The 12912-nt window shown below is 40.7% G+C and overlaps 1 protein-coding gene across 2 annotated transcripts; it reads left to right on the top strand.

Annotated features, from left to right (window-relative positions):
- The first annotated feature begins 75 nt into the window (after positions 1-75).
- Positions 76-12340, top strand: ccm2l (CCM2 like scaffold protein). 2 transcript variants are annotated; one of them, XM_005747975.1, is made up of 11 exons: positions 76-331; positions 3124-3291; positions 3394-3477; positions 3615-3798; positions 4417-5036; positions 7568-7697; positions 7983-8046; positions 8901-9057; positions 9470-9608; positions 11400-11547; positions 11674-12340. In XM_005747975.1, the coding sequence occupies exons 1-11, from the start codon at positions 302-304 to the stop codon at positions 11804-11806; spliced, it is 1857 nt and encodes a 618-aa protein (XP_005748032.1). In that variant the 5' UTR covers positions 76-301; the 3' UTR covers positions 11807-12340. The 2 variants fall into 2 exon arrangements, with proteins under 2 accessions (XP_005748032.1, XP_005748031.1); XM_005747974.1 differs by having other exon boundaries at positions 11671-12340.
- Positions 12341-12912: the final 572 nt, after the last annotated feature.

Below are 12912 nucleotides of genomic sequence, written 5' to 3'. Positions count from 1 at the left end.
TGTGTGTGTGTGTGTGTGTGTGTGTGTGTGTGTGTGTGTGTGTGTGTGTGTGTGTGTGGTCCCAGGAGAAGTCTCAAAAGAACAATCAGTGTAGAAAGAGAAAGAACAGGAATGAAGCAGCTGTATCAGAAGCTAAAATAACTCAGAGGCAGAGACACTTAAGGAATAATGGAAAAACCAACGGAAAGAAAGAAGCAATGACAAAAAAGGCAAAGTGAAGCAAAAAATAAATTCAGGAAGAGTGTGACCTGGACCAGGACTGACCCACCACAGGATCAGCACAGAGAAAGACGGAACGACTATGGACTATGAACCAAAGAAATCCAAGAAGGTATTGTAGCGCCTCTTCCACATTTCAGTTTTTGTCTTTTCATTGTTTTTGTGTCATTTGGATGTTGATGACTTAAACTCATTTTGTCACATATTTTCAAAAGCCACTGACGTTTATGTTTATGCAAACCAAAGGTCCTTTCAAGTCTCCCTTTAATTAGGCATCTTCACAAGCACAAGCTTAAAGTCAGCTGATTTCAAATGAGTTACAGACACGAGTCGGCTGAGTTTGACTTTGTCTGCCATCGATCAACAGCAAACTATCTTCACTTATCAAGCTTATCAAGCTTATGTCCTCCTAAAGATGAAAAAGAAGTGATAAAAGACAAGGAACCTTTTTTGTTGTGTGATTTCTGCTGACCGTGTAACCAGTTGGCCCTTGCTGATTGTAAAGATATCCTTGATCCATGATTGTGGTGCTAGGTTTGGCTGCTGGGTTGTCAGTATCTTGGCCAGCACAGCAGTTAATCCGTACGTCACTGACACTAAACCAAGGAAAGGTGCTGGGCCTTCCTTCCTTCTTTTAATTAATTTTTTGCAAATAGAATTTGCAATTCAAAACCAGTTAGTCTGCTAACATATGGAAAGCCCAGAGGAGTTCCCCCTAAAGGCCTAAATGTTTGACACCTCATCAATGACCTATGCCCAGATGGCAAACACATCTGGGGATAATCTGAGCCGCTTTTGGCACATTAGACGGTAAACAATGTGGTATGTTTTGAGCCAATCAAAACATACCACCCCATGCCCCTCCTCTACACGCCCCCCTGATTGTGTGGGCCTGACACAAGGCAAAAGCCATGATCCAACCTCATAGAAATATACAGATGCTATTTGAATTCTCTTGTGAGGATAGTCTCCTTCTTCTTCTATTCTACCATCTGTTGCATTCATCCCTAGCTCGTATATCCATACTACAACCACTCAGTAATGATGTTTCTCTAAACCAATTTTGGTGTAATGGGGCCATCTGACTGTGACATGAAAGCCAAAAGTTCTTGATTTGGCTGGAATCATTTTTTAAAAACATGTTCTCATTACAAAGTTTACTAAAGCCTGAAATAAGACATTAGAGAGAGAAAAATATGTTTATTTAAAATGAAAGTTTGGAAAAATACTACGTGAAATCAAAAAGTCTCTAAAGCTAGGTGGGAAATTAATCCCTGCTGTGACCTAGGCAGGTTGTTAGATTGAACACATTCATTACAAATCCAATTATTTCCCTTCTTTTTGTCTCCTCAAAGACACAGAACCAGAAAAAGAACAAAACTCATTATAAGCATCCTCTGTCTTTCTTGTTAAATTCAGCTGACAAAAGAGATGTTCATCAGAAATCTGCCTACACAGAGATCTGCGCTTGTTATAATTCACAGAGAGAGACAAGACAGGTTTCTGACTCTAAGACAAGCTAATGTCCTCTCTCTGTTCAGTGTGTGTATGTGTTGTATTGTCCACTCTCCTTATGCCTTCTAGCTACAGTTAATGTGTGTTTGTGTGTGTGTGTGTCAGTGGGTGTCTAACAGTGTGCGCTGTGTTGTCAGTGAGTCTCAGCGATGAGCTGTCAGAGATCACTGCTCACCTGTCAATCACTGCTGGAACAGCCCAAGGCACATAGTGCGGTAACACACACGCATAAACACACACGCAATTATACCGAGGCATGCATTTACACACAAATTAACCTTCTCAGTGGCTGCAGCTCAAATTCAAACTCAAGACACTATCAGTCACTGGACTGTGCTCTGGTAATTAGAATCGCAACACTCATTTTCTCACTAAATAAACACTTTGTTGATGATTCAGCTATTTTTAATTGCCATTAGGTCTAAATCACCATCAACGAAGAAAAGTACGTTTACCATAATTTTAGCATTTTTAATCTAATTCACATCAAAAACTTAAAGTTAGAGCTAACTCTAAATACACAGAAACTGGGATGTAGCTTACGTTGTACAGATCCTTGTGGATGATGCTAGAAGAACGGTCATTAAATAAACAGGATCTATACTCTCGTAATCATAAATATTGGCCAATAAACTCTGAATCCGTTGCTCTAAACATAAACATACAGAAAACATCTGCGTTTGATGCATAAGGACCACAAAATGAGACACAAGATAAAGTCTTGTTAGTAATACAAGGCAGCTGCACTTCACCTTGAGCTAAATGCTAATACTGAGAGACTATAAAAAAGGATGGAAGCACTCCAATAGATCGAGGAAGCTGACAAGAATTAGTGAGCTTGCTTTTTCTGGAGGTTTTCTCCCTGTTGATGCCACGTGGTAGCTAATAGAGAATGAAGTGCCCTGAGATGACTTATGTTGTGAACTGAGATCTTTTTTGTTTATCTCATTCTAACACGCTAACATTTGCTTTTGTGCATTTGTAGACGTAAAAATAAGACCTAAAACTCTCACAAAAGCCTCAGATTTCGTATTTCTTCGTGAAGTATTGAGCTATATAATATGTTGACCTTTTTGCTGCTCAGTAAAGATCCAGGAAACATCAACATGCTTACCAAATATCATGGTAATCCATCTAAAACTTGTTGAGACATTTCAGCAAGAATCACAATGGTGGTGCTACAAGAAAAGGCTGGCAATCACCAAACTCACAAGTCAAGTTTCATCATCTGGAAACTTGACATGAAGAAAATATTGGACCAATCAATCAAGCAGGTGTTTGTTAAGTGGCAGGTTTGACCTTCTAGTACAAGTATTAGAATATCCTCTGCACTCAATGGCTGTCGTGGGACTCTTCAATATTTAGCATCCTTGTTTTCCTCTCCTTTAGGCTTTTGTCTCTCCCATTAAACGACTGGTCTGGTCCAAATCTGGTCGTAGACAAGTTGATCGAGGAAACATTTATCGCCGCCCGCTGCACACCGTCCCCCTCTACCCACCCGACTACCTCATACACCCCGAGAGACTCATCTTTGACTATGTGGAGAAGGAGGTCAAGGTAGGGCCATGAATAGGCCAGGAGAGCGTAAAATACAAGAACAAAAATAATATACTTGAATACGCCATGACAAGTTGCTTTTCTTTTGATCTCTGCTCGTAGTTCCTTGGTCACCTGACATGGGTCTCAGTTTCACTGAACCCCTCCAGTCGAGATGAGCTGCTACAGCTACTGGACACAGCCAGGGTTAGTAAAGATCGGATACTGTCAAGGTGATCCGCGAGTTAAAGTACCTGAGTTAAACTGTGATGAGACAATGACACTGTCGTCTGACTCGTTCGTGAATAATCTACAACCACGTGTTCCTGTGTGTTTGTCAGTAGCAGCTGAAGGTGCTGCCGCTGAAGACCAGCGTGGACCAGGACTGTATCCTGAGCCTGTCTGCTCGCTGTCTGCTGCTCACCTGGAGAGACAACGAGAAGCTGCTGATGAGAATCCCCACACATGAGATCGCTGCTGCCTCCTACCTGAGAGATGATGCACTGCACCTCCTGGTCCTCAAGACAGGTGAGACCAAAGGTGGTTACTGAATGACAGAGGAACAACAATAAAACTTTTTAAATGATGCTTTCAGTTTTTAGTTAAATTAAACAAAACACTTGGCATTAAAGCATTTGGGGAATTATCATCACATACTGGAATACAGACTTTGTTTGCCCCTCCCTGAGCCTGGTTCTGCCGGAGGTTTCTTCCTGTTAAAAGGGAGTTTTTCCTTCCCACTGTCACCAGAGTGCTTGATCATAGGGGGTCTTATGATTGTTGGGTTTTTCTTGAGGCGACTGTTGTTTTGAGTTGGTACTGTATAAATAAAATACAATTGAACTGAAAAGTTTGTTTTCTTGTCTTTTATTTATACAGTGTGTTAGAGAATCTCATAATGAAAATATTTGGCTATCTGCATTTTTTTTTGTCTGCACTGGACAAACTTTCTCCTCTTTTTTTCTTTCCCCTCTCAAATAATTCAGGATTACAAAAACACATTTTGCCCCTCATGTCCTTACTGCAAGTTCAAAACGCTGATATGTCTCATACTATAATCTAAAGAAAGTCCTGTGAAAACAGAGGAGATGCTGAAAATGTCAGATTTTGTGATCTATATGTTTTGTGTAATTCCACATCTCACAGGTCTAAATGTGGACACTGTGGTTGCTGGGGATGACAGCCTGGACAGGAAAAAGCCAACTGGCATCGACGGGCGACGTCAGACCATGAGCTGCAATGCTGACCCCCGACCTGCCGGGGGTACGATGGAGAGGCGACACACCATCTGTGGAGTTGACTGGAGGCCATCACTGTCCAGGAGTAACCATGATAAAAACCAGAATGTTGAGCGAGGAGGGGGTGGTGGAGGAAGTGGGGAGAAGGGAGGTGGAGGGAGTTTAGAGAGGAAGAGAGTCGGAGGGAGCTGGGAGAGGAGGCAGCCAACATGTAAAACTGGAGGGAGCTGGGAGAACCGCAGGGCGAGACCCATGAGCGGGAACTGGGGCGTCGGAGTAGGTGGAGGTGGTGGTGGGAGCTGGGAGAGGAGGCACGGAGGAGGGGGTGGAGGTGGTGGTGGAGGAGGGAGCTGGGAGAGAAGGGGAGGGACTGGTGGAGGGAGCTGGGAACGGAGGCAAGCGTGCACGGGGAGCTGGGAAAGGGGGAAGAGCTACGGCAGCTGGGAGAGGAGAAACCACAACCCACTGGAGCCTACGCCCTGCCCCGACGCCTACTGCAACCTGGTCATCCTGGCTGTGGAGAACAGGGTGGGTCAGACGCGCTTCAAAAAATGAGAAATACTTGACTTAATTTAAATTACAGCTTTCAGAAGTTGTGCTTGGGGACCTCATTTTGTGATTTTTTTGTAATCTGTGTTTGACTTACAAGGCTGGGGCATGCGTCTCCTGGCTGTCTGCGAGTTAATGTGCGAGTTAAAGTCCCTCCATGACTAGATCATCAAATTACAGACACCTGGACACCTGTTTGGTGGGACCTGGCCAAGTTCATTTGATTATCAGGGTGTTTCATCAATAATTAGACGTAGCATACATAAATGTCAACGCACATGCACACAGAACCGCTCTAAAAAGAGAGCTCACTTACAGCTCTAAAATAACAGAATAAAACAAACCAGCCAGCGCATTTTCATATTTCACAAGGATAACATCACATTTAAAACTTTAAAATACACAAGTGCGCACATGCACACACCCACACCTGTTGTTGTCTTGACTGTCTCTTCCTTTGAACACCTGTCAGGACCTCTTCTCTCCATTTATCTGTTGCACTTGCAGCAGAGTGGAGAAGCAATGATTCATACCTGAGCGGAGCTCAATGAGCTTTTCTCACAATCACACTGTGACCCGTTAGAAAAAGAATACAGACTTTTAAAAAATCCACTGTCAGTAATAATAATAATAATAATAATCATAATAATAATAATTAGAAATTTTTCCAGTGGAGAGTGAATTAATTTATGTAAATTTCACTCTTATTAAAACAATAACAGATGAGTGGGTCTCTCTGCTGCTGGGTCTCTGCCACTGATGGTGAATTTTAATTGAACAACGATTTCAGGTCATAAAACAAAAAGATGAGTTTATGATTGCTGCTACAGCTAACCTCCAGATTAGCTAGCTTGTGATCTTGCTGAAGGCCATCTCAACCAGTTTAAAGGTAAATACAATGAAACAAAAAACATAAAAAAAATGCATACAAAATGAATAAATACATACAAAAATTTAAATAAATAAAAAGTACATTATTTTTCCCTGTTTTCTTCTGCTCACCTCATCTGGTTTCATTCATTTTGCCTGTACTGCCAGCTGAGTTGGAGATAGACTACTACCCAAAGTTGTGCAGGGGAAAAAGGTTTAGGTGAAATACAACATGAGTTGTCAAGGATACTGGTGATATGTTGTTGATATACCTATCAAAAATGTATAGCTTCCTGGTGCCTGTAGCTCAGGTGGTAGAGCAGGTCACCTACTAACCAGAAGGTTGGTGGTTTGATCCCAGTCAGTCATCCATCAGAGTGTGATGGGAAGCACGTAGAAGAAAGTGCTGGTGTGAATGTAGAAGTTGTGTAATGTGCATTTGAGTGCTCAGAGTACAAACGTGCAGTATAAGAACCAATTAATTTACCATGATCTAGTTTGAGACAGTAAAATTCTGGCATTTTGTTTCACTTGCCTTTATGATGGACCCTCAGCTGTGGTCAAATACCCAAAATGCCCACTGAATAATCTTCTTTCTGAAAGCTGTGGGCCACTGTGCTTTTTGAGTTTAGTGCTTTGAGTTTAGTTTGCCTGCTCTTCTTGTTTTCAGCCCACCTCGGGTCAGACACCTGAGATGAACATGATTCTTACAAGTCATCCCAAACCACATCTTCCCCAAATAAAAGACACAAAAGCAGCCCGGGAGAATCATCATTCCTTAAACTCCGGCTATGAGGGCCTGACCCAGGCAAACACAAAAGACGATGAAGGAGTAAATCATGAAAGGAATGTCATAAGAAGCTATAATAATTGCAGAGAGCCTCAATTAATAGAAAAAAATCATAAGAATGTATGAAATCTAATGCCCGCTCCCCCATGCTCAAGCCAACCCTGCCAGTATGTGTGTATATTTATATGGCTGGTTTTATTATGACGCTAATAAAACCAACAAGCCAAAACATGTTAGCCTAGCATGGGAGGCAAAAAAAAGAAGCTCTGACAGGAAATAAAATGAAAAGCAAATGAAAAGCAAAGCATTGTTTAATTAGGGGTCTCCAATCATTTGCCTCACATGCTGAAACAGTGGAAAGTAGGGCGACACTGATGATGATACACATTCATCGGCACACACACAAACAGTGATAGTGAGACTCTGCAGTCTTACATAACCTGGATCATTACATCACACTTACAGCAGAATTGCTTTGTCATTGCATGTGTGTGTGCGGTGACAGGGTTCCTCTGTCACTGTTAACCTCTTCTCCCGAGTAATAATTTGTTTTGCCTCTGCAGCAGCAGGGTGTCATTGTTTAACTGGCTCAAATGACGCTAACAGCCTCCAGCCGTGTTTCATCACATCAGTGGACTCCTGTTTCTGCTTTCAGTGGTTGCTGGTTTATATCCTGACACTTGTGTGCCTTTGAACACACTTACTTATGTGACTGCTGCACTGAAACTGGAATTTGCTGTGCGCAAAAGTCATCGAAGGGTAACTCAAGGTTTAAAAGATGATGTGTTTGATCGATGTGTCTGCTAATTCAGCCTGACAGCGGCCTCTGTGTGTTTGAATGTGCGTGCAGGATGCTGCAGAGGAGTACTGTTCCCTCATCTGTCAGATGTTCCAGATCATTTACGGCCACCAGACCATCGAATGTGTTGACAGGGCGGGCTTTCACTACACCATGCCGGACCGCTATTGGCTGCAAGGGAGTAAGTAATGCTGCTATATAAATCTCCAGAACTGTATATGTACCCATCTCCCCATAAATTTGCTAATTTTCTTCCTCCCCAGAGGATGAACCATTATGAATTTAATCACCGTTTTCAGGATTTGAGCAAAACATAATTAGTACTGTTTTATTTCCTTTTGTCTTTTGGTTATTTTTTGAATTTATTGATAAACACTGCAGCCTCTGTGGAGATTTAAAGGCTAACTACTGTCTTGGGCAGGTGAATAGTAGAAAGCTTATTAAATGCTTCTGTGTCTCTGCACAGGTGACAGCTGTCTGACGGACATGTCTTACAGTTACGATCCAGAGTTTAGCTGCTGCAGCTCATAGTAAGTAACATGCTGCGCCACCGCTTCTGTGAGACAGAGTCATTTAACCTCACAAAGTCAAAAAGTTTTTAAAAACTACTTTTACCAGGTAAAATATTCACATTCCTGCAGTTGACGTTTTTAGTCGGGATTATCACAGGTTTTCAGGACAGCAGGTCTGTTTTTTTATGAGAGGTTTTATTCTGATGTCCTGAATACAAACCGAACAATGACAGACTGATGACCTGCCCAGGGTGGACCCCAGCTGTCGGCCTGTGATGGCTGAGGTGGACGCCATCGTTCCTGTGACCCTGAACTGGATAAGTGATGAAGATAATAATTGGTTTAAATAGTTTAATTATGAAAAAAAGCCATTGTATTTTAGTATTTATATTTAAACTCCCTTCATCCAGCATGCATTCTTATAGCACTTTATTCTTTGTAGATTAAGTACTGTATGTGAAACGTACATGGATGGATGCAATGGGGACAGTATTTGGGGTTCATTGTCTTGAGGACTCTTTGCTATGTCAACTACCAGTTATAAGCCTTGTAATGTTGAATGGTACTGTGTTGGTTTACAATGTCTAACATGAAAATAAATTTTACTGTCAACTCCATTAAAAGCTCAGATAACTACATTAATTAATGAGCTAGAATCCCGTAAGAATGATGCTTTATAGACACTAAGTTTTATAAATAGCTACTATGGAAGAATGGTTATTAGATGCTTTGATGTGAACTATAACTGGCACAGAAGCATCGCATCAACTCAGTGAACAATTGGCAGCTTATCAGTAGCTGCTGTGATGTGATTATTGTTTATCAGTAATCCTCTCCCTCTCCCGCTCGCTCGCTCTTCTTCTGTCTTTCAGTGATGGTTCCCAAGATGCCTTCGATCTCTACTACAGCGAGACATACAGCGAGAGTTCATCCATCTCTCTGCAGGACTCCCATCGTAGTCTGGCATCAGTCAGTGATGCAGGAGACAGTAACCCTGGCCTGCTGCTCATGCAGGAGTACATGATCACTGTGAGTGTTTGTAGTGACTGCTGTTCAGCAGTCTCACCCACAGCACGTGAAACTGGCTCTTCATAGTGGAATCGATTTGTATATTTTGAATTTGGTTTGCATTGTGCCACACGACACTATATAAACTAATAAAACTTTTGAATGAGAAGTCTGAACATTGCAATAAAATAATTGTGTTTGCACAAGTCAAACAGATTCTCCTGTTCACACACGGATGTGCTGCAGACAGGACAGTGTGTGTAAACAGATCATTTTTAGAGCAATGAAACTAGATGTAAAATTATTAACAAAGTACTTAGAAGAGGTTGTGATTACACTGCATTATTGCCACAAATGGGAAAATTCAATGAACAAGAAATGTTACCTGCTTGTTTGCATCATCATCTTAGTCTCCTTTTATGTGTGTGTGTAGCTGCGTAACAAGCTGGCTCCAGTGGAGCTGCAGAAGTTTGCGGTGTTGCTGAGAGAATACAGACTGGGATCAAACATTGACTACTTCTGCTCTGAGTTGCTGCAACTGTATGGAGACAACCGCAAGTTCCTGCTGCTGGGTGAGAGATGTACAGATAGAGTGGAACAGACAGAGAGAGAGAGAGAGCTCATTAACTTACTGAAACCCTGTGGCATACCACAACCTACTATCCATACTATGTTTGTGGTAGTGTTGCAGGGGAAGCAGAGTCTGTATACTCATGTGTGTGTGTGCATGTGTGAGTACTCTTGGTGTGTTTACTGCAGTCTGCGTAAACCACAGCTTCCTGTTTCTGAGTGAGAGAGAAAGGAGGATAGTAGGATGTTTTCCTCCACACACCCTGTTAATCCTCAGCGTGCTGTATAATCATCATTATGAAAGATTTAGTGGTGGCTGAAGAAGAAATCCGACAAAATGAAAACTGGCTGAGGAGCCGTCACGCCTGCATTTTAAATAACGTAGAAAAGCTGTTTCTATTGAACTCTACTGTGTTTAATATTAATACATAGTTATTAACTATTAATAATATGAATTAATTGCGAGAGTTTATGAATTTAAGTCAACATCTAAAAGATCATTTACTTGTGCATTTGATACATTTTTACATAAAAAATAGTAAATTCAGAAAATCCTGATATGAACTCTGCTCTTCTTCTACATCCATTAAAACATGCAAAGAAGAGTAAAATATAATATAGTTACAGTGAGGTCCGTAATTTGTTGGACAGACTTTAATTTTGACTAAACAATTGACTGAAGTGCAGCCTTTCAGCTTTAATTCAGGAGGTCAAACAAAAGTTTTGCATTTACTCTTCAGGAGTTACAGACATTTTTATACACAGTAATATATTTAAATATAAAGATTACTTTTAATATGAAAATCTGTTGATGTGGGTGTAAAAAGCTCACGCCAGCTGTCCAGCACGGTGGTGGAGGGGTGATGACCTGGGCTTTTTTTTTTTTTGCAGTCATTGAATCAACCATGAACTCCTCTCTGTATAACAAAGTATTATTAAGCCATATGGGATGCCATCTATCTGTCTGTTGTAAATTTTTTTTTTTTTATTGACAACTTATTACTTTTACTTCTTACACTGGTTAGTTCTTTTCTTTTACTGGTTAGTTTGCAGTTCTGTGGGGAAGATTACAATAATGCACTACGTTGGGCCGGAGCAATACAGGGTGGTGCTCACAGTCAGTGTAGCAAGGAAACATCAGCTTAAACTTAAGCTAAGCCAAGATTCTGACATGCAACACTGCACAGTGGCACTGTGGTTAGTACTAAAGGTTCAAGGGTAAAACTTGTTTCTTTCCAGGTGCTCCAACTTTCTCCCAAAAGCATTTTTTGAATTTTAATTGGTGATTGTAAATTAGAGACGGGACAAGCACCATCTGCCCTGTGTTTTGTCCAAAGGTCCCAGGAGCCTGATAAAGAGTAACCAACTTATAAAACCACAATAAAACTGTGAGAACATTAAAATAACTAAATAAATAAGAATGACATAAATTTGCAGGATTGTAATTAAAAAGCATGTGAAAAAGGTTATCATGAAACCCTTTTATAATGTTTTTGAAGATTGTTAGAGAATGTTTTGGGAACAAAGTAACAATTTACTGCTGAAACATTACAAAAACCCTGAATTCTAATGTCCTCAGGTTTGTAGCCCAAAGACAGATTCCAGCCACCGTTTAGCTGCCTTTGCTCTGTAGAAATCAAAGAAATCAGAAGATTTTTAACATTTTAAAAAATAATAGTTTGCCAACACTACGTTTAAAAAAACTGCTGTATTTTGCAATATTGTGTAGTTGGTATAGGCCTATTGTGTTTCCTCAGAGTCCGTCATTTGATTGTTTGTCCTTCGTGTTCCAGGGATGCGTCCATTTATCCCAGACAAGGATGTCGGCGCATTTGAGAGTTTCCTGGAAAGCATTGGGATCCGGGAGGGTGGGATTTTAACTGACAGCTTTGGACGTATCAAACGCAGCATGAGCAACATGTCTGCCACCGCCGTGAGAGGGTATGTAGATGTGGTAGTGCAGACTGATATGATCTCAACACATGCTTTTATCATATAGAATTACAGTCAAAACATAAATGTGAGTTTTTCAGACCTTTTCTGTTTGTTTTCTGTTTTTCCCAGCAGGTATGATAATTGCTCTCTAGCCTCAGGATCTCAGGAATTCAACCGACGTATCACTGACATCACCCATGACATCGAAGCACTGGGTTTCCAGGACACGCACGATGACATTGAGGAGGAAGACTACTACCTCTGATGGAGCGACAAACCGAAGGAATTTAGACAGTCTTTCAACTGTGACTCCGCCCTACTGCCTCATAGCAAGCTCGAAACATCCACAGACTATAAATATAAATAGTCTGACAGTACCTGCCTTCTTTTATTTTATGTTTTCGATTGAAATTCAAGCTCTGAGGAATGAAAAAAAGAGTAAACAACATGAGAGAAATGCACAGTTTGTTAACTGAAATCCTTAATTCAGAATAAGAAACTCAACAATTAATTATTTTATTATTATTTTTCCTTTAAATTATGTTTGGCACTAATGTGTTTTCAACCAATGGAGTGTGCTTCCTTGCAAAACAATGCACGTAGCCACTGTCTGATTTTGAAATTTTCATTTGAAGCACAAGTGACATATATTTCAATAAAAGAGTCAAGTACAAGTACAAGTACATTATATTACGACATAATCACAGAGGTTAAAGGTGTGAGCATGTGCGTTGTGTGTTTTTATTTTTACACGTTCAATAACTTGACAGGAAATGCCTAAATAAAACATAAAAGTAATGAAACATAATTTGAGCTGTGTTGTCCTGTGAAAGTTTAGATGGAAAATCAAAATGGAAAAAAAAAACATTGAAAAAATATCATTTTTCCTTTTTAAAAATGTGATATTTAGCATTCAATCATATCAGTCACCATTCTTTACACAAAGACACTGTAGTATTATATTCCGATGGGAGTGTAATATCCACATGTCACCACAGGGAGGCATGGCAGGATTCAAAAAGAAAAAACTTGATTTACATCACTGGATCTCAAATAGAAACAGATAGATTTGTCTCCGTCCCAACGGTGCATTGACCTATTATCATGGCAGCAGCATCATGACCTTCCCATGGTACACTGCTTCCCTCCCCTCCAGCCCTCTATGCCAGCCTCACTTAGCATCAGAGCCCAAGAGAGTCAGTACACCCATGAGCCTCACCCGAGTCACTTAGTCTCATTATGTAAGAGAACAAAGCTGCCTGCATTTATTTGTAACTTTATTTTCATCAGAAGCGATACACAGTCCTCTAAACGCATCATCGTTAGCCAAAAGGCTGATTTTAATCTCTTGAGAATGAACAAATGGAAGAA

This window comes from Pundamilia nyererei, unplaced genomic scaffold, assembly GCF_000239375.1.
Source record: "Pundamilia nyererei isolate P.nyererei 1_Seehausen unplaced genomic scaffold, PunNye1.0 scaffold00210, whole genome shotgun sequence".
NCBI classification, from domain to species: Eukaryota; Metazoa; Chordata; class Actinopteri; order Cichliformes; family Cichlidae; genus Pundamilia; species Pundamilia nyererei.
This window is presented reverse-complemented; position numbering and strand designations above follow the sequence as displayed.